Source organism: Myotis davidii, unplaced genomic scaffold (assembly GCF_000327345.1).
Source record: "Myotis davidii unplaced genomic scaffold, ASM32734v1 scaffold46, whole genome shotgun sequence".
Classification (NCBI taxonomy): domain Eukaryota; kingdom Metazoa; phylum Chordata; class Mammalia; order Chiroptera; family Vespertilionidae; genus Myotis; species Myotis davidii.
In genome coordinates, this window is record NW_006383006.1 from 4,217,023 (window position 1) to 4,236,298 (window position 19,276).

A 19,276-nucleotide genomic window follows, 5' to 3' on the forward strand; every position below is an offset into this window, starting at 1 on the left:
TATATATTTTAAAATAAATAAATAAATAAAACATACAACATAGGCAGGGAGCCCAATCAGGAGGCTGTTACAATAGTTTAGGTGAGAAGTAATGAGAAGCTGGATTAGCATGAAGATAGTGGGAATAGAATAGAAATTATGTGTTCAAAAGTGACAAAGCAAATAGAATTGGCAAGACTGGACTCTGTACAATTTTCAAGAAAAAAGAAGACTCAAATCTTGAACCTCAGAAATAGGAAATAAGGTGGTACCCTGATCAAAAAGAGGACTTGGGTCTGGACACACAAGGAAGGATGGGAGCCAATGATGTCTGTTTTAGACATGTTGAATATAAGGTGCCTCAGAGATATTTAGTAGAAACCACAGAATGTTCAACTTAGCAACATAAATAAGAATTAATGCTTGGGAGAGGTCATGACTAGAAATAAATATCTGAGAGTTATTCACATGGAGGTGAAAACCACCATTGAAAGTACAATAAGACAGGAGAAGATGGAGGGAGGGGAGAGAGAAGCTAAGGATAGAACTATGGGGAGTATCTATTTTTAGAGTATGAAGAAGATGAAGCTAGGCAGTTAGAAAGGAAAGAGCAAAACCAGGAAGCCAGTGAAGGGAGAATTCCCAGAAGGGACGGGTGGCTCATGTAAGTACTAACAAGAAGTAAAGGCCTGGCTGGTGTGGCTTAGTGCTTGAGTGTCGACCTATGAACCTAACTTTTCCTGTTCTCTCTCTCTCTCTCTCTCTCTCTCTCTCTCTCTCTCGAGAGAGAGAGAGAGAGAGAGAGCCCCCCCCCCCCCCTCCACCCCAGAACTAAGCAGTTCACAAGCCAGAGGAGAGGCACCAGCCAATGCAAGATCCAGTTTGTGAAGCCAAGACAATGATTCTGCTAGAGAAGGGCTTCTGGCTTGAGCCTGGGGCATAAGTGGTTCAGATTTGCCCTCCCTTTCTTAGTGTCAGGGGCCACTACAGGGAGTCTGCAATAGTAGGATTAAGAGGCCAGAGCCACAAAGCCAGGGTCATCTAAGATTTAGCTGACTTCAAATTGGTAAAGGAAACTCCAGCAACTTAAAGGAAGCCTATCTGTTTTTGTTGCCATGTTTTGTTGCCACCAGTTTTTTTCTTCCCCTTCCATCTCCCTTCTCCACTTCTCAATTCCACTCAAAACAAGTTATAAATACCTGAGTTATAAGTCATTCCAGCCAAACCATGGACTTGCTATTTCTATAAACAAGCATGCCACAGACCTGTCTGAGGCAGAGCACTCTCCATCTTCCCCTCCCTTCCTGCAGGTTAAGAATAATTATGCTGGTGTCTTGCCCAGACACTACACTCTAATCTCACAAAGCAGATTCTCCACCAGATTCTGAGAATTGCCACTTATGCAAAAGCCACAGAGGAAGCCGAAGGCACACAGACTTTGTGCAGAGATTTAGCCAGCGGGGCAGACACCCAGTGACTGGCTGGGGAGGGCAGAGGGGAAAGGGAGCATCATGCCCAAGCTCACTCACTCCTGCTCCTTCAGAGTCCAAAGTACCATCTGGTCAGAGGCAGGAAGGGTCAGATGGCCGCTTCAAGGCTGTAGATCAGACCTTGCCTCCCTACTCTGCTCCTGGTCTACCCCATCTGGCTGATTTATAGTTCTACTGTCTATTCCATAAAGGCTCCTAGAAACAAATAACCCCCAATATGACAGAAAAACCACATGCCCTGAACTCTCTTGCTTAGAGTTCAGAATCGGTTGGAGTTGAGCCAATTCTCTGGTGCTGAGATTAAAATAGCCTCAGCTTCTAAGGAAGGTAATCTGCCACTTCCCAGGAGGTGACCTTAGAGATCCTCTGCTCCTAAGTCCCTGGAGACTAGAGAACAAAAGTTCCCAATCCTGGACTAGCAATAGAATTACTCAGGGGCTTAATAAATTTTTTTTCAGATAGTAGTCTCATCCTATCCCCACCTCCTATCTGGAAAAATTCTCAATCAATAGACATGGACAGGCGTTCAAAAATCTGTATATTAGAGCTCTCCAGGTAGTTCTAATGATTAATTAGATGGGAAACTACTGAATTAATGCATTTTCCTTTTTTGCTTCCAAATTTCAACCACTCCTGAGACTAAGGAGAAATAATGTTCCTAGTATTCTTACAAGAATCTCCAGGTGCTCTCCTCTCAGAGCATGGCCACACCTTTCCCAGCCCCTCCTCTTACCCCCAGGGCATTACCCTTGCCGTTCCCTCTCCTAAACAGCAGGGGCCCTTCTTTCGCTTCTATAACTTGTTTCCTAAGTCTATGGCAGCCCAGCTGGCTCACTTCTACCCCTTTAACTTTCTAAATAAACTTTCTCTTGTAATTTGAAAAATAATAATAATATCCAGATCCATGGGTACAAAGAGTCTTGTGCAGAGAGGATCTACAGCTATAACAATGATCACTTATTGAATGTTATGTACTCTATGCCAACAACTGTGCTAAGCACTTTACAAGATTATCTCATTTAATACTCTTGACAACTTTATAAAGGACAAGAATACTCTCCATTTTACAGATGAAGAAATTAGGTAAGTAATGAGTGAAAAAAACAGAATTTAGACCCAGGTCTGTCTGGTTCCAGAAACCATGGTGACCAGAGGAGGGAGTTCAGGTTCTCCAAAACCACCAGAATGTTCAGTTTCTGAAAGAGCACATGAGGAAGTCACTGCACCTTTGGGGAACCAACAGGGACAGGTCTGAGAACCAAAGTAGAAGGCAGAGGACACAGGATGAAGTAGAGGGCCAATAGGGTCCTCTCCTGCTAGCTTTAATGTGTTAAAAAACAAAAACAAAAACAAAAAACAGGCAGGCCTTACCAGTAGCTGAAATGGGTCTAAAAACTGGGTTCTGACCTCTCCTCACTGAGATGATTACAGAGAAAGAGGAATGGAGGGTCTTCCAATGCCAGAGTATCCTATGTGGTCAGAGCTTGCCCATGTCCAGCCGATACTTGACCTAGAGTCAACATGGATAACTGACACCTGTTTCCAAGGCAACTGGCATTACAGTGTCAGAAGCAGGAGAATCTGATTTCATGTGCAGATGGAGAAAGAGGTTAGAAGGGCATCAGATTTCAGACCAGAGGGGAGGGAATAAGGGGACTATCGCTAAAGGACTCAATTATAATACAATCATCAGCATGCCCTGAAATCCAAAAAGCAGCTTGAACAACACAAATGCCTGGTACAGAGCAGGTACTTCTACCCTCCCTTTCTCATCCAGCTACCAAAAAGGCAAGGACAGGAGATATCTCAAATTAAGCAACCAGAATAAGGTTAAAAAAAATTTTTTTCCCTCTACAGCAAGACCAGAATCAGAACAAAGCTTTATAAGTTAAAGGTCTGATCATTAAGAAGGGTCTAATTCCTCCCCATTCACCAGCTCTACATGCCTGAATTTTCTTAATCTTTGGTTTCCAAAATTTATAACTGGGGAAAACACTAACCGTTCCTCATCTGGATGAAATGTGCAGAGAGAATGTGTTAGACAAAATGAGGAATGGGGCCCTTGCGGCTTTGGCTCAGTGGATAGAGCATCAGCCTGTGGACTGAAGGATCCCAGGTTCCATCCTGGTCAAGGGCAACATGCCCAGTTTGCAGACTCTATCCCCAGTAGGGGGCATGCAGGAGGCAGACGATCAATGATTCTCTCTCATCATTGATGTTTCTATCTTTCTCTCCCTCTCCCTTCCTCCCTGAAAATCAGTAAAAATATTTTTTTAAATAACAAAAAGGAATGGGAGGACTCTTGGTACCCCTGCAATCATGCCAACTTATACCATAAGACTCTCCTGGGAAAAGAAAGATTTCTTCAACATGCTATTCTCTATAAAATGCTCACTTCCTTTCCATTCTTAATGCCAACACCCTAGATTAGGCCTTCAGCACCACATTCCTGGATATAGCAATGGCTCTCTACTCAATCTTCTTACTGTAGATGCTTCTTCCCATCCCAGAACCCATCAGAATAATCCTTCCATGATTATTAGCTTTGATCATGTGCCTTCCCAGCTCAAAAAATTTCAACGACTCCTTACTGCCAACTAAATAAATTATAAATGTCTTAGCGAAGCATCCAAAGTTCTCTGTCAATGGGCCCTACCTTTCTTCTTATTCTATTTCCTACTACTCATCTATATGAATCATATGTGCTTGCTAATCTGGATTACTCATTATTCTGGAAAGGAGCTTTAGTTTATATTATTCTCTACCTAGGATGCCCTTCCCTTCTACCACCCCATTCTGAAACCCTACCCTTCCTTCAAGGACCAGCTCAAATATCACATCCCTATGATTCTCCCTGTGGTCATTCTGGACAGAAGGGATTCCTGCCCACTGTGTTATTCTTACAGCAGCGCTTAAATTGTATCATTCACATGGCATGTGCTACTTAGTACCTTGTACTGTCTTATCTCTCCTACTAGTTTATAATCTCCTGAAAGAGAGAAGCTATGTCTCATACAACTCTATGCTTATAGCACAGAACACAGTGTTTAATATATATTTGTTGAATCCATTCTTAATACATTAAAAATATTTGTGAATACTCCTTTCATCTTACTTATTAAGCTATTCAACCCCCTAGAGAATTCTCCATCTTCACAGCCAGCCCGAGAACTTGGAGCAAGAAGCAGGATTTTGATGCCTTTCCAGAAAGAATAGGGAAGGCCTAAATGGAATAATCCATGTGCCTTGAATGATTACAAACAAAAGTTTATCCCTGACTTTGGTAAACACATGCATGGCATGGCTCTACACGCATCTCAAATTATAATTAAAGAATAAGTCCAGCCGAAGCCGGTTTGGCTCAGTGGATAGAGCGTCGGCCTGTGGACTGAAAGGTCCCAGGTTCGATTCCGGCCAAGGGCATGTACCTGGGTTGCGGGCACATTCCCAGTGAGGGATGTGCAGGAGGCAGCTGATCGATGTTTCTCTCTCATCGATGTTTCTAACTCTCTAACTCTCTCCCTTCCTCCCTGTAAAAAATCAATAAAATATATTTAAAAAAATAAAAATTAAAAAAATAAAGAATAAGTCCACCCCTGGCCAGTTTTCTCAGTGGTTAGAGCATCAGCCTACAAACCAGAGTTGTGGGTTCGATTCCCAGTCAAGGACACGTACCTGGGATGCAGGTTCAATCCCCAGCTCTGGGAGGCAACCAATCGATGTCTCTCTCTCACATGGATGTTTCTCTCTCTCTCTCTCCCCCAACTCCCTGCCTTCCTCTCTCTCTTTAAAAATCAATGGAAAAAATATCCTCAGATAAGGATTAACAACAACAACAAAAAGGAGTAAGTCCAAAAGATTAGGGATTTTTTTATATATAAAAGCGACTAACGATTGTTTAAAAAGAACTTTATTTGTTCTTTATAATTGGAAATGAATGTAGTTATTCTGAATGTTGGAATTATGAGTGACTTTTCTTCTTTATGTTTATATTAGTTATGTAAAAAATCTTTTTAGAAAGCACATGTACTTCAGAAAGTATCAAAAACTATTTTATTTTATTTACCAAAGCTAACCAAGGACACATTTTGGAAGATAGTAGAAATAAATTATCTTAAATTTGATAAGTTAATGATGAATTTTTGAGAAAATATTTTATGTACTATTACCCAAAAAGTTTATTATACTAGATATATTTTTCAATAACATTTGTGCATAACTGCTTTAATAAACTGAATATGCAGATTTCAAATTTTAAATATTTTATTATTTTTAAAATATGTTTTTATTGATTTCAGAGAGGAAGGGAGAGGGAAAGCAGGATACAAACATCAGTGATGAGAGAGAATCTCATAACCGGGGCATGTACACTGACTGGGAATCGAACAGTGACCTCCTGATTCATAGGTCAACAACTGAGCCACACCGGCCAGGCAAAATTTAAATATTTTATATTTAAATATGAAATACACAAGTTCAAATTGGAGACTTTTACCTTTATTTATTTTCTACTTAGAAAAATATACAGACACGTAAAAAATTCCAACATTACAGATAGTGAATATACAATCATAATCTACTATCCCTCCCTGAGGTAATTAATATTAACAACAGTTTGGTACATACCTATAGCCTCACTTTTTTCTATGCATATACTAACATGTATGTTTTAACAAAAATATACATAATCACTAGCATGTAAAACTTATACAGTTTGCTTTTTGTCACTTAATATGCTTTATATATGCTTTAATATCAGTACATATAGACCGACTTCATTCTTTTCAGCGAGCACAGGGCACTTCATTTTATGGATGTACACCAATCCCCTACTGATGGCTACTTGAATTACTTCAAATATTTCACTACTGTGAATAACACACACAATATGTATTATATACACTTTTGTGTGGTGTGAATGCTTACAGAGAATAAGATCCCAGAATTATAACTGGTAGATCAAAAGATATAAATATATAAATTTTTCTGCTAATGGTTATTACCAAATTGTCCTCTAAGAAGGTTGCATCAATGTATGCTTTCACCAGTAGTGTAAAGGTATGAGTGCACTTGTTTCCCCAAATCTTCACATATATTTTCTTTAAGCAAAAATTATTTAAATAGAATATTTCACTTTCATTACAACATTAGAAACTGAAAACAATGGGTTATAAAATTAACATGTTTTCGCACTACCTTTAAATTCTTGGTCTGAAAGGAAGCTATAGGACTAATTCACATTCTACATTATTTCTCAATAGAAATAAATTAGCCCCAAAAGAAAAGTTAGATCTATTTCTAGAGAAGCTACTGCTGTTGAAAAGCATGCTCATCACTCCAGTGATTTCGATAGTTAGTATCAAAAGGAATATTTGCTAAGCCTTCCTTTTGGTTAGTAGTATTGTTGATATAAACTAAAATACTGGCAAGGAAAAGGTACTGAAGATAGGTCACAATAGAAAGCTGCACGGGGAGGATGACTAAATGTTGGAACAGAAGAGGCTGCACCTGCATAAGAGGACTTCTCATTAATTGAAACTTGAAGGATTAAAATTTTGTCAAGAAATAACCGGGTATTGAAGAAATCTATGGAACCCGATAATATTAGCAGCCCCATAATAGCTGTAAACTTATTTAGACCTTACAATGTACTTTCACATTCATTAAATCTCATGTAATCCTCAAACAGCTCTGGGAAAAAGCCATCAGTATTCCAATTTTACAAATGAGAGAGAAGCTAGCTATCTCAGAAGCGAGCTCACCACCCCCCAATACACACATATTCACACACACACACACACACACACACACACACCCGCTATTCAAAGTATGGCCCAAGGAAGAGCAGCACGAGGATCACTTGAGGGTGGACCTGAATCTGAATCTCTAAGACCAGTCTCTCACCTCCACCCACCGGTCTATCTGTACACTACTAGTAACTATCTGAAGCCCTGTTCACCAGCCAGTTCTGGATTTGCTAGGAGGGAAAGTCTGTGGCAGCTGCTCTGAGGGCCTCACAAGAGAAACCAAAGCAGCCTGGGGAAGCAAGGCCATCATAAGAGGAAAGGACATGTTTAGAAAACTCAGCAGCAGGTAATAATGTCATATGAAAATAATCATGGTGTGCAAAGATACTGAACTTTCCCAAACAGAAGCTAACCAGTGAGCGTCGAGGTGATGAAATGGAGGCAGGCCTGTAGGCTGCCTGTTGCATGTTTAGTCCCAATAAGCAGCTGCTTGCTTTTCTCCAAGGCAGTAGCCCAGAGGTGGCAAGGGTCAAGGTCTCTGAGCATGCTCTGAGCTCCTCCCTCATGATCACAAACTGTCCCTGGGCTGCCCTTCTACTCAATCCACCTGGCTTGGGGCTTCCTGTCCTCAGTACTAACCGGGCAGCCGCAAGAAAGTATGCATTAAGATCCCATGCTTTTCCACCCATCGTCTTATCATTGTTGCCTATTTGAGAAAATAGATCAAAATAAAGATATCCCACACTTTTCAAAAGTTCATGTTACACCACTTCACTTTTATATTAGTACACGTTTTCACTAACTGAAAGAAATCCTAAGAGGATTTTCGCTTTTACAGGCAAAAAGTGAAAATAGCATTCAGTGTTTGTTTTGCAGTGAGCTATTAAAAAGGCAGTGTGCACCCCGAGTAGGGAGAGTGGCACTGCTTTTACTATATATTAGTGTTATTTTGGGTTTTATGTATTATTTGGTATGATTCAGTAGGTCATTTTGGGGGTCTGAGAACACCCCAAAATTTTTCCATATAAATTAATAGTAACTTTTTCTTTGCTTTAAACCATTCCAGCTTACAGAAGATTTCATAGGAACAAACTCTACTTTCAGGTGGTGGAGGAAACCCATGATATGAATCTGAAATCAGGTGAGGAGGCAAGGAACTTAGCAACCCTGGAGCCCACCCAGCCAAATGGTGAGTTGAACAAATCACCTCATTTTTGTTCATTTTCACTGAACCCCCGTTTTTTTCCACAGAAAACAGGCATTTTAACTCAGACTCTCCACAGCTTCAAAGAAAAGGTCTGTTGTGGACAGGGACAGCGACAGAGATAAGAAGGAAAAGCAGAGAGGTAGAAAGGAAGAGATTTGGGGTAGGTAGCACTAGCCAGCAGCAGGAGTGTGAGGTACTCAATCAACTGTCAACTAAGAGCAAAACAGTTTAGTTTCATGGTACCCACACACAAAACAACCAAGGCATCTGTTGGTCTCCACTTCACTCCCCCACCTCACTCCAACCCCCAGAGAGAAGCACCAACTGCTCGCGGTGTATGGTCATCTGGAATCATGCAGCTGTAATCTATCAACCTGACATTCATATACCCCTAGAACCACAAGTTGTACAGTTCCTAAGAGTACCACAGGAAGAGAAGTGGGGATACCAGCTCAGAAAATCTGGAGTTGGGGGTGGGAAGAGGAGCAAAGGCGTAGAGGGACAAGTGTTACTGAATGAGGGCTCTAAAATAAGTCAGTGAAATTCATTAAACTACCTCTTGCAGGGAATGTTGGGAGAAAAGTACATTTTTTCAGGTTCTGCCATTTTCCAAGCTGAATGCAGGATGTGACTCTTGGCTATAGCAATACTGGGCATACTCTTTTTTTTTAATTCTTTATTAGTTAAGGAATTATCCCCTTACCCCCTCCCTCCCCTACTTTCCCTCTGGGGAGTGATAGTCTGATCACTGTTTCTCAGTCTTTGGATCTGTCCCTGTTCATCAGTCTATGTTGTTCTCTATAATCCACAAATGAGTGAGATCATGTGGTATTTATCTTTCTCTGACTGGCTTATTTCACTTAGCATAATGCTCTCCAGTTCCATCCATGCTGTTGCAAAAGGCAAGAGTTCCTTCTTTTTTACTGTAGCATAGTATTGGGCATACTTCTATGCTCAGTGTGATGGTTTGCACATGAAGACTCCCTGGAAGGAAAGCCGGATAAAGATTAAGTGTAGGCTTTAGAGTTAAGATAGACGAGGTTTGACTCCCAGTCAAGCCCCTACTGGCTATGTAAAAACACCAGCTACTAACCTAACCTCTCTATCTATAGAATGGGAATAGTAATATTTATAGTAGGGTGGTATAAACTTGAGTGAGATATGTAAAATGTTTAGCACAGTACATAGCAAAAGCTCAAAAGATGTAGTCATTGTTAACACTATAAACATTATTATTTCTAGTATTATGATTGGGAAAGTAAGATAAGGACAGAAAACACTAGAAACAAAGGTTAGAAAGGGGTGGTTCCAGTAAGCATACTACCTGAAAATGTTGAATGACACAAATCTATAACGGATGGGAAAGAAAAAACATGAAAAGTTCAAAACCACACAGCAAAGGAAACCATCAACAAAACGAAAAGACAGCCTACTGAATGGAAGAAGGTATTTGCCAATGATATATCAATAAGGGGTTAATATCTGAAATTTATAAAGAACTCATACAACTGACCTGGCCAGTGTGACTCAATTGGTTAGAGCACTGTCCTGTACACCAAAGGGTTTCAGGTTTGATTCCCGGTTGCCTACATTGTGGGTTCCATCCTGGTCCCAGTCAGGGTGTGTGCGAGGGACAACCAACTGATTTGTCTCTCTCACATCTTTCTCTCTCTCTCTCCCTCTCCCTCTCCCTCTCTCTCTCTCTGTCTCTCTCTCTCTCTCTCTCTCCCCTCCTCCATCCCTCCCTCTACCTTACTCACTCACTCCCTTCTTCCTTCCATCCCTTCCACTCTTTCTAAAAATCAACAGAAAAAATATACTTCGGTGAGGATTAACAAAAAAAGTTTTTTAATAATAAAATAAAAATATAAAAGGGCAGAGGACCTGAATAGACACTTCTCCAGAGAGGACATACAGATGGTCAATAGACATATGAAAATATGTTCAACATCACTAATCATCAATGGTTACCATCAATAAATCAATGGTTATCACCAATAAATAAATAAACAAGTGTTGGCAAGGATGTGAAGAAAAGAGAACCCTGTGCACTGTTGGTGGGGATGCAGACTGGTGCAGTCACTGTGGAAAACAGTATGGAGGTTCCTCAAAAAATTAAAAAAGGGACTGCCTTATGACTCAGTGATTCCACTTCTGGTTATATATCTAAAGATATCCAAAACACTAATTTAAAAGATATATGCACCCCTATATTCACTGCAGCATTATTTACAATAGTCAAGATATGAAAGCAACCTATACACAAGTGGATAAAAAGCTGTGGCACATATATACAATGAAATATTATTTGGCCATAAAAAAAAAAATGAAACCTTAGTACATGAGACAGCATGATGGACCTAGAGCCGTGGTCGGCAAACTGCGGCTCGCGAGCCACATGTGGCTCTTTGGCCCCTTGAGTGTGTCTCTTCCTAAGCCTTAGGAGTACCCTAATTAAGTTAATAACAATGTACCTACCTATATAGTTTAAGTTTAAAAAATTTGGCTCTCAAAAGAAATTTCAATCATTGTATTGTTGACATTTGGCTCTGTTGACTAATGAGTTTGCTGACCACTGACCTAGAGCAATACATTGTAAAGTATATGACTCTAACTACTATGCTGTACACCTGAAACTAATACAAAATAATATTGAACGTAAACTGTAATTGAAAAATAAAATTTGAATTAAAAAATAAAGTACAAGAATAGAATCAAGTCCTTGGGTATTTTAATCTTTAAAAATAAAATCACCTTAATTACATAAGACAAAAACTTCATCTCCATCCTCACCCACTTTGACCATACCATTAGCATCACATCTTCAGAAACTACCAGTCTTAGCAGTGTTCTATTTCTATCAAACTATACTACAAGGTTATAGTAACTTAAACAGCATGGTACTGGCATAAAAGCAGACATATGAATTAATGGACCAGAATAGAGTCCAGGAAAAAACCCACACCTATATGGTCAACTAATCTATGACAGGAGGCAAGATATATACAATGGGGTGAAGACAATCTCTTCAATAAATGGTGGTAAGAAAACCAGACAGATACATTCAAAATATGAAACTAGACCACTTTCTTATACCACACAGAAGAATAAACTCAAAAAGGATTAAAGACTTAAATATAAGACCTGAAACCATAAAACTCCTAGAAGAAACATAGGCAATAAACTCTTTGACATTGCTCTTAGTAATATCTTTTTTAATATGTTTCCTCCAGCAAGGGACACAAAAGAAAAAAAAATAAATGGGACTACATCATACTAAAGAGCTTTTGCACAGTGAAGGAAACCATCAACAAAACAAAAAGACAACCTACTGAATGGAAGAAGTTATGCACCAATGACACCTCCGATAAAGGGTTAATATCCAAAATATATAAGGAACTCATACAGCTTAACCCTCCAAAAAAACAAATCTCCAATTTAAAAAATGGGCAGAGGACCCAAATAGACATTTCTCCCAAAAGGACATACAGATGACCAAAAGACATATGAAAAGATGCTCAACATCACTAATCATCAGAGAAATACAAATTAAAACCTCAATGTGATATCACCTCACATCTGTCAGAATGACTATCATCAATAAATCAACAAACAACAAGTGTTGGCAAGAATGTGAAGAAAAAGGAACCCTTGAGCACTGTTGGTGGGATCATAAACTGGAGCAGCCACTAGGGAAAGCAGTATGGAAGTTCCTCAAAAAATAAAAATAGGACTATCATATGACCAAGCAATCCCACTTTTGGATAATTATCTAAAGAAATCCAAAATACTAATTCAAAAAGATATATGCAGCCCTATGTTCACTGCAGCACTATTTATAACAAGCAAGCTATGGAAGTAAGCTAAGTGTCCACTGATAGATGACTGGATAAAGAAGATGTGATACAGAAGGGGTGGAGGGATTGAGCAAAGAAAAAAAAGAGAAAGAACTCATGGACACAGACAACAGTGTGGTGACTGCCAGGAGTGGCAGAAGGGGGCTGGTGGGTAGAGGAGGAAGAGGGTATAAGGAGGATAAATGGTGATGGAAAAAAGAAGAAAGGAAGCGCGGCGCACGGCTCAGTGGTTGAGGGTTAACCTATGAACCAGGAGGTCATGGTTCGATTCCCAGTCAGGGCATATGCCCAGGTTGCTGGCTGGATCCCCAGTGGGGGGCAAGGCAGCCCATCAATGATTCTCTCTCATCATTGATGTTTCTATCTCTCTCTTCCTCTCTGAAATCAATAAAAATATTTTTTTTAAAAAAAGAAAAAAAAGATGTCATACATGGAACACAATGTTACTCATCTACAAAAAAAATATGGAATCTCCCATTTGCAACAACATGGATGGACCCAGAGGGTATTTTGCTAACTGAAATAAGTCAATCAGAGAAAAACAAATACATATGATTTCACTTATATGTGAAATCTAAAAACCAAAATAAATGAACAAACAAAGCAGAAACAAATTCATAGATAAAAAGAACAAATGATTACTTCTGGATGAGAGGGGTGTTAGGGGGATGGGTGAAGAAGGGGAACGGTTTAAGATGTACAAATTGCTAGTTATAAAAACCTAGCATAAAAATGTAAAGTACAGCAGACTGGTGCAGCCACTGTGGAAAACAGTATGGAGTTTCCTCAAAAAGTTAAAAATGGAACTCCCATTTGACCCAGTAATCCCACTTCTAGGAATATATACCGAGAAACAAAACACCAATCAGAAAGGATATATGCACCCCTATGGTCATAGCAGCACAATTTACAATAGCTAAGACTTGGAAACAGCCTAAGTGCCCATCAGCAGATGAGTGGATTAGAAAACCGTGGTACATCTACACAATGGAATACTATGCTGCTATAAAAAAGAAGGAATTTTTTTTTTTTATTGCTTAAAGTATTACAAAGGGTATTACATATGTGTAAAAAAGAAGGAATTCTTACTATTTGCAGCAGCATGGATGGAACTGGAGACCATTATGCTAAGCGAAATAAGCCAGTCAGAGAAAGATAGATATCACATGGTCTCACTCATACGTGGGATATATAATGAACAACAAAACTGATGAAGAAAAATAGATCCAGAGACAAGATAACACTGAACAGACCGTCCAACCTCAGAGAGAAGGCAGGGCAGGGGGGAGGTTAGAGAACAACCAGAGGACTTGTATGCATGCATATTAGCATAATCAATGGGACAGACACTGGGGCTGTGGGAGCTTGCCCTTGGGGTGGGAGTGGCTGGGGGAGTTTCATGGGGGAGAAAAAGGAGACATGTAATATTTTAAACAATAAAAAAAAGAGTAAAGTACAACATAGGAAATATGGTCAATAATATTGTAATAACTATTTATGGTGTCATGGGTACTAGACTTATCAGAGTGATCACTTCGTAAGTGATATAAAAGTCTAATAACTATTTGTGCACCTGAAACCAATATAATATTTTGTCAATGATAACTGGAAATTGTTTTTAAAAATGTTTAAACTACTTAAGGAGAAGAATAAAACTGGGCTAGCTTTACATATTCTCAAGAAGCCTCAATGTGGACTTAAGTATGAAGCCAACAGATATCAGAGCCCCAGCAGGAGGCTTCTGGTGTAACAGTACATGTACAACTATCAAACTCTACCCACAGAGAGAGATAGGAACATCAGTGATGAGAGTTTATTCACAGCTCTGATTCCATATACCTAGGATGGGACCCAGGAATGTGTATTTTTTAAACGTTGCATAGGTATTCCGATGTCTCACTACCCTCCTGACCCTTTCCCCAAGTGAGAACCATCAAGCTAGAGCCAATGATCCATAATTTTTTAAAATAAATGTTTTGTCCTGGTCGGTGTGGTTCAGTTGGCTAGAGCATCATCACCCTGTGCACCAATGGGTCACAGGTTCAATTCCCGTCAGGGCGTGTAAGGCAGGCAACAAACCGATGTTTCTCTCTCACATTGATGTGTCTCTCTCTCTCTCTCTCTCTCTCTCCCTCTCTCTCTCTCTCTCTTTCTCTTCTCTCTCTCTCCTTCTCCCTCTCCCCCTCCCCTTCTTCCTTTCTCTCTAGAATGGATGAAAAACATATCCTTGGGTGAGGATTTCATTTAAACATTAATTAAAAATAAATGTTTCTCTACTGCCAAATAGATGGATTAAAGAATCTCAATACTAATACCTGGGCTCAAACACTGAGCAAAAATTGAAATTAGATTTACTGCCAATTTTTTTCTCCTCCATGAAAGTCACCTACACAAACTCTCACAGAGTCACATGTTAAAAGGCTCAAAGTACCACCATATAATTAGATAGGAAAAATTGGACAAGAAAATGAGAGAGAAAAAAGGTGCGTGTGTGTGTGGGGGGGGGGTATGAGAATTAATTAGACTCAGATTCATAAAAACTGATAACCAAAAGCAAGCTGCAAGTTGCCTTGCCCATTGTTTCCAGAAGGGATGATATATAACCCAGACTGGATTAATGGCTATTAAGGAGGAGGAGGATTTCAAAACCTCCTTCACTTACTTTTTCAAAATCTAACAACCTTCCAGCATAGGCAATGCTTTTGTATCTCTAACTTAAATCTTGCTTGTTCGGCTTCAGTCCATTTCTATCCTTTGTTAAAAGTGAAAAACAACCCAGCTCCCTTCACATAAAAATCTTTCAGAAACTTAAGAGAGGGAGGGCTAGCTATCAAGAGCACACACATTTACTTCTTAAGGAAAATACAGCCTTAAGCCCTAACCAGTTTGGCTCAGTGGATATTAATTAATTGTACAGGGCTCGAAGTTGAAGGATGTTTACAACTGGTAACTTTACACTTCATCAAGACCCAGCAGAAAAAGCATAAATCCTCAAATTACTTCCAATCCTATTATACTGCAGAGAATTACCTTCCTTAGAGAAGTGTTTTAAAATCCCAGCTCTCATCTGCTCTCTCTCTAATAATTTAAATACTCATCTTTACAGATCTCACTTCAGCTTTTAGCCGTATTTTAAACATCTTTTAAAAATAGGTCTCTCCTTAATTAAAAAGCCTTTCATGAGCACCACTTTCTGCATATATGTAGTTCCCTATCTCTTTCACGCCCTCCACACCTACCTAGGCTGCATCTCTACTTTTTTTTCAACGTTTTGATTTCTCTTCTAAAGAGGTCACACAACTCCTCCTGATCATTTCCTATTCCTTTCGAATTCCGAATTTATCCCTACCATATTTGACATCTTTAAATTTTTCTCATCCATTTAGTATTTACTTCATATCTTACACAGTACAGTGTGATATAAAGGAAATAAAGAACATTACACCTGACCTTTGGAAATGAAGACATACAAAAAAGAATAATTGGTTCCAAGGTAGTTTGGGGGGGGCGGGGCGGAGAACCCTAGTCAGAAAAGGCCTCATGGCTCCAGTAAATACAAATACAAAATTGGGCCTAAAAAATAAGTGGAGAGTTTAGTGAAAAGGCTACTTTACCAGGGGTCCTCAAACTACGGCCCGCGGGCCACGTGCAAATACAAATATTGTATTTGTTCCCGTTTAGTTTTTTTACTTCAAAATAAGATATGTGCAGTGTGCATAGGAATTTGTTCATAGTTTTTTTTTAAACTATAGTCCGGCCCTCCAACGGTCTGAGGGACAGTGAACTGGTCCCCTGTTTAAAAAGTTTGAGGACCCCTGCTTTAGATAGAAGGAACAATATGATTCAAAACTGCAGGCCATCTGAGGTAAGAGCTACATAAAGGCCCTCTGTCACTTCCTTCTTTGCTCCCCGCCCCCCAAAAGGCGTATGACCTGGCCTTCAAATTTTATTTCAGAGTCTGTTGTCCATGAATCACAAGCTCTCTGAATGTTACTGTGTTTACCCACAGCCACTACACATTAGAGCAGCTAACAAAGCTTCATAGGCCAAATCTTATGTGGGTTACCACAAGGCAGGCTTTTAGAGTCATCTTAGGTAGAGTCTTTAATAAGGAGTGTGAGGAGTCAGATACCGCGGCGTCCTAAGCCCACAAAGACAGCTACTACTTTTGGGTAAGTACTCAAGATATGCGCAAGTACTCTTGCTCTGTCAGACCACTGAAGGGTCTTTCAACGTCAGCTAAGTATTTCCTTTATTCACAGCTCTAGAACAAACAGAGTCTGAAGCACTGCGAGGGCCATGTAGCTCAGCTGGTTGGAGCATCGTCCCGTACACCAAAATGTTGCAGGTTTGATTCCTGGTCAGGGCACATAACTAGGTTGCAGGTTCATTCCCCAGGTTGGGGTACATACAAGAGGCAACTAATCAATGTTTCTCTCCCCCGCCTTCCCCTCTCTCTAAAAATCAAAAAAAAACATATCTGCAGGTGAGGATTTAAAAAAAAGAAAGTCTGAAGTACTGAATTCCTATTTGAAACAGGGATTTTTTTTCACTGTTTTCCTGGAGAGCTTCTCTTCTCCTCCTCTTGCCTCAGGACTCACAGTTCAAGCATCCATTCCTCTGTGAAGTCTTTCCTAATTCCCCTTAGGTTCCCACCCCTATGCTGCCATTACCACCTTTTGCATACTTCTAGGGCACCAATTACCACACCATGTTGTAATTATTTGTCTACAAGTCTGACAAGCCACAAGCTCTTTGATGGCAAAGAATGTTTTACTCATCACTGATTCCACACATAATAGGTACAATAAATATTTGTTGAATGCATTAATAATGAGCAACATGGGAAGTTTTAAAGAATGATGATCATATCTTCTAGATCGCAGACAAAATTACAGTAAGTATTAACACTGAAGACTAAATTTCCATCATACATTTATACTACCTAAACCATTCTCAGTCAGAAAAAGAGGACAAAGATATGAGAAAATTGCTCTACTAGTGCTGGTCATTGCCAAGTTACCAATCAAGAATACAAGTGTTTGTAGCACTAAGAATGACCCAACACAAAAAATGAGTGAACAGAATCAACTCAAGAAAGTTTCTAAGTTTCTGGCCCATTGTGCATCTGGAGAATATAAACAACAATTAATAGAGTCCTTGGAAAAGTCACTACCTTCACTGCCAAGGAACCTTGTAGCCAATTTCGATTTAGCTTTTTAAAATATATATTTTTTTTATTTTTTATTGACTTCAGAGAGGCAGGGAGAGGGAGAGAGAGATAGGAACATCAATGATGATAGAGAATCATTTATCGGCTGCCTCCTGCAAGCCCCCTCCTGGCGATCGAGCCTCCAACCCGGGTATGTGCCCTGACTGGGAATCAAACGTGAACTCCTGGATCATGAGTCAATGCTCAACCACTGAGCCACACTGGCCAGGCCCAATTTTGATTTAATATGACCTCTGAGAAATATACAGAAAAGCTGTTCACCTTCTGACTAAATTCAAGTAAGGTTCTGCTAAGGGACAGCTTTCTGAACTAAGTCCTCCCAGAACCCTATTAGCACTCTCAATCATTTCTCATTGGCCTTACTAATCTCTGAAGAGATACAAGGCAGTAAAACGCTGTGGTCTCAAATGCCTCTCCCTGTAGCAATCCTGTACCACACAAGGCTACTACTCTGTTTAAACAATGCTAATATACAAAGGTCTAATCTAATCCTGTGGGAACAAAGCCTTAGATACCCTCAGGGATTCAATAAATGTAGCCAACTTCTGTATTTTCAAAGTTGTGGGCCTCACCACAGTTGAAGAAAACATAAAGGCCAACACCCACACAACTGAGTGGATGTAAAGGGACTGGCCTCTGAGGAACTGGGCGGCAGCAGGGTGGCATGTGGCTCTTGGCATATAGTGAATGAAATAGCAACGTTCAAGAGCACACCAGAACTGTTTTGCTGTTATCATTCCTAAGAAGTCAAGAAGCTCCAGTTAAGTTAATTTAGGTTCCTTGAAGAGACAAATAAATATATTGTGACCCCAGGGAAGAGCATTTGCCAAGCCAATTCCTCAGACTAGGTGTTCTAGCATGTTTCTTTCCTTTTTTTATGTTAATTGGTTTTAGAGAGGAAGGGAGAGGGATCCAGAGAAACATCGATGAGAGAGGAACACTGTCAATTGGCTGCCTCCTGCATGCCCTCTACTGGCGGGCAAGCCCTCAACCCGGCATGTGCCCCGAACCAGAATCAAACTGGTGTGACCTTTCGGCTCCTGGATCGACCGACACCCCACTGCTGAGCTACACCAGCCGGGCAGTTTTGGCATATTTCTTTATGCTACTACTGTCTTACATAACCCAGCTATGGCACTAACGCTTGCAGCTACATTAGTCACAGCTTAGCCCTTCCCAGGAGATGGGATCCCACTGCTCTCTTCCAAGAAGGGAAACGGCGTCACAGCACATCACCTGGCTTCCCGGAGCACAGACGTCGTTTGTAGTCAATTGAATCCAGGTTGCCTTCCTCCCTATCCTTTTTCCATGAACGCATCTCAGCACGCCCACCTCTGCTGCTATTTCTCCTTTAACCTAATACTAAAGCATTGCCTTCCGGAAGGGCAGAGACGGGCACACTCGATCCTTGGGAGCCACAGGACCGTCTAGTTCTCCTCTCTCCCCAGAAAGAGTTACGGTGAGAGAGGAACACGGAGCCAAGGAGGGGAGGGCCGGGGAAAGGCGGCTCCCGGGACGAGGACTCACCTTGGAGCCGAGGTCCTCTCGCCGGCTGCCTGCCTTGCTCCGGCGTAGTTTGATGGATGGGGATCGCAGCAGGTTCTTGAGCCGGCTGGTAATGGTCGACCCCTCCACGGCCATCATGGTGCGGAGTCCCTGGACAGTTCCTGGCACACTCCGGGACCTGCCTCAACAGCAGCGTTGCCTGTCCACTCCGCAGGGTCTCCCCGTCCGCGCTCTCGCTGGCCTGAGACGGCGGGAGG

At 40.6% G+C, this 19,276-nt stretch overlaps 1 protein-coding gene and 1 long non-coding RNA gene across 5 annotated transcripts in view; one reads left to right on the plus strand and one right to left on the minus strand.

Annotated features, from left to right (window-relative positions):
* Nucleotides 1–19,276, minus strand: part of MAPKBP1 (mitogen-activated protein kinase binding protein 1) — a 58,126-nt gene that overhangs the window by 38,207 nt on the left and 643 nt on the right. For all 4 annotated transcript variants that reach the window (XM_006778067.2, XM_015557576.1, XM_006778066.2 and 1 more), the window contains exon 2: nt 19,041–19,260. In XM_006778067.2, the coding sequence (XP_006778130.1) occupies nt 19,041–19,157 (117 nt within the window). In that variant the 5' untranslated portion in view covers nt 19,158–19,260. The remainder of the gene's footprint in view (nt 1–19,040; nt 19,261–19,276) is intronic.
* The window catches only part of LOC107181546, a 2,134-nt gene continuing 1,636 nt past the window's right edge, over nt 18,779–19,276 (plus strand). Inside the window, exon 1 of the long non-coding RNA XR_001512201.1 lies at nt 18,779–18,972. This is a non-coding gene — a long non-coding RNA (uncharacterized LOC107181546). The remainder of the gene's footprint in view (nt 18,973–19,276) is intronic.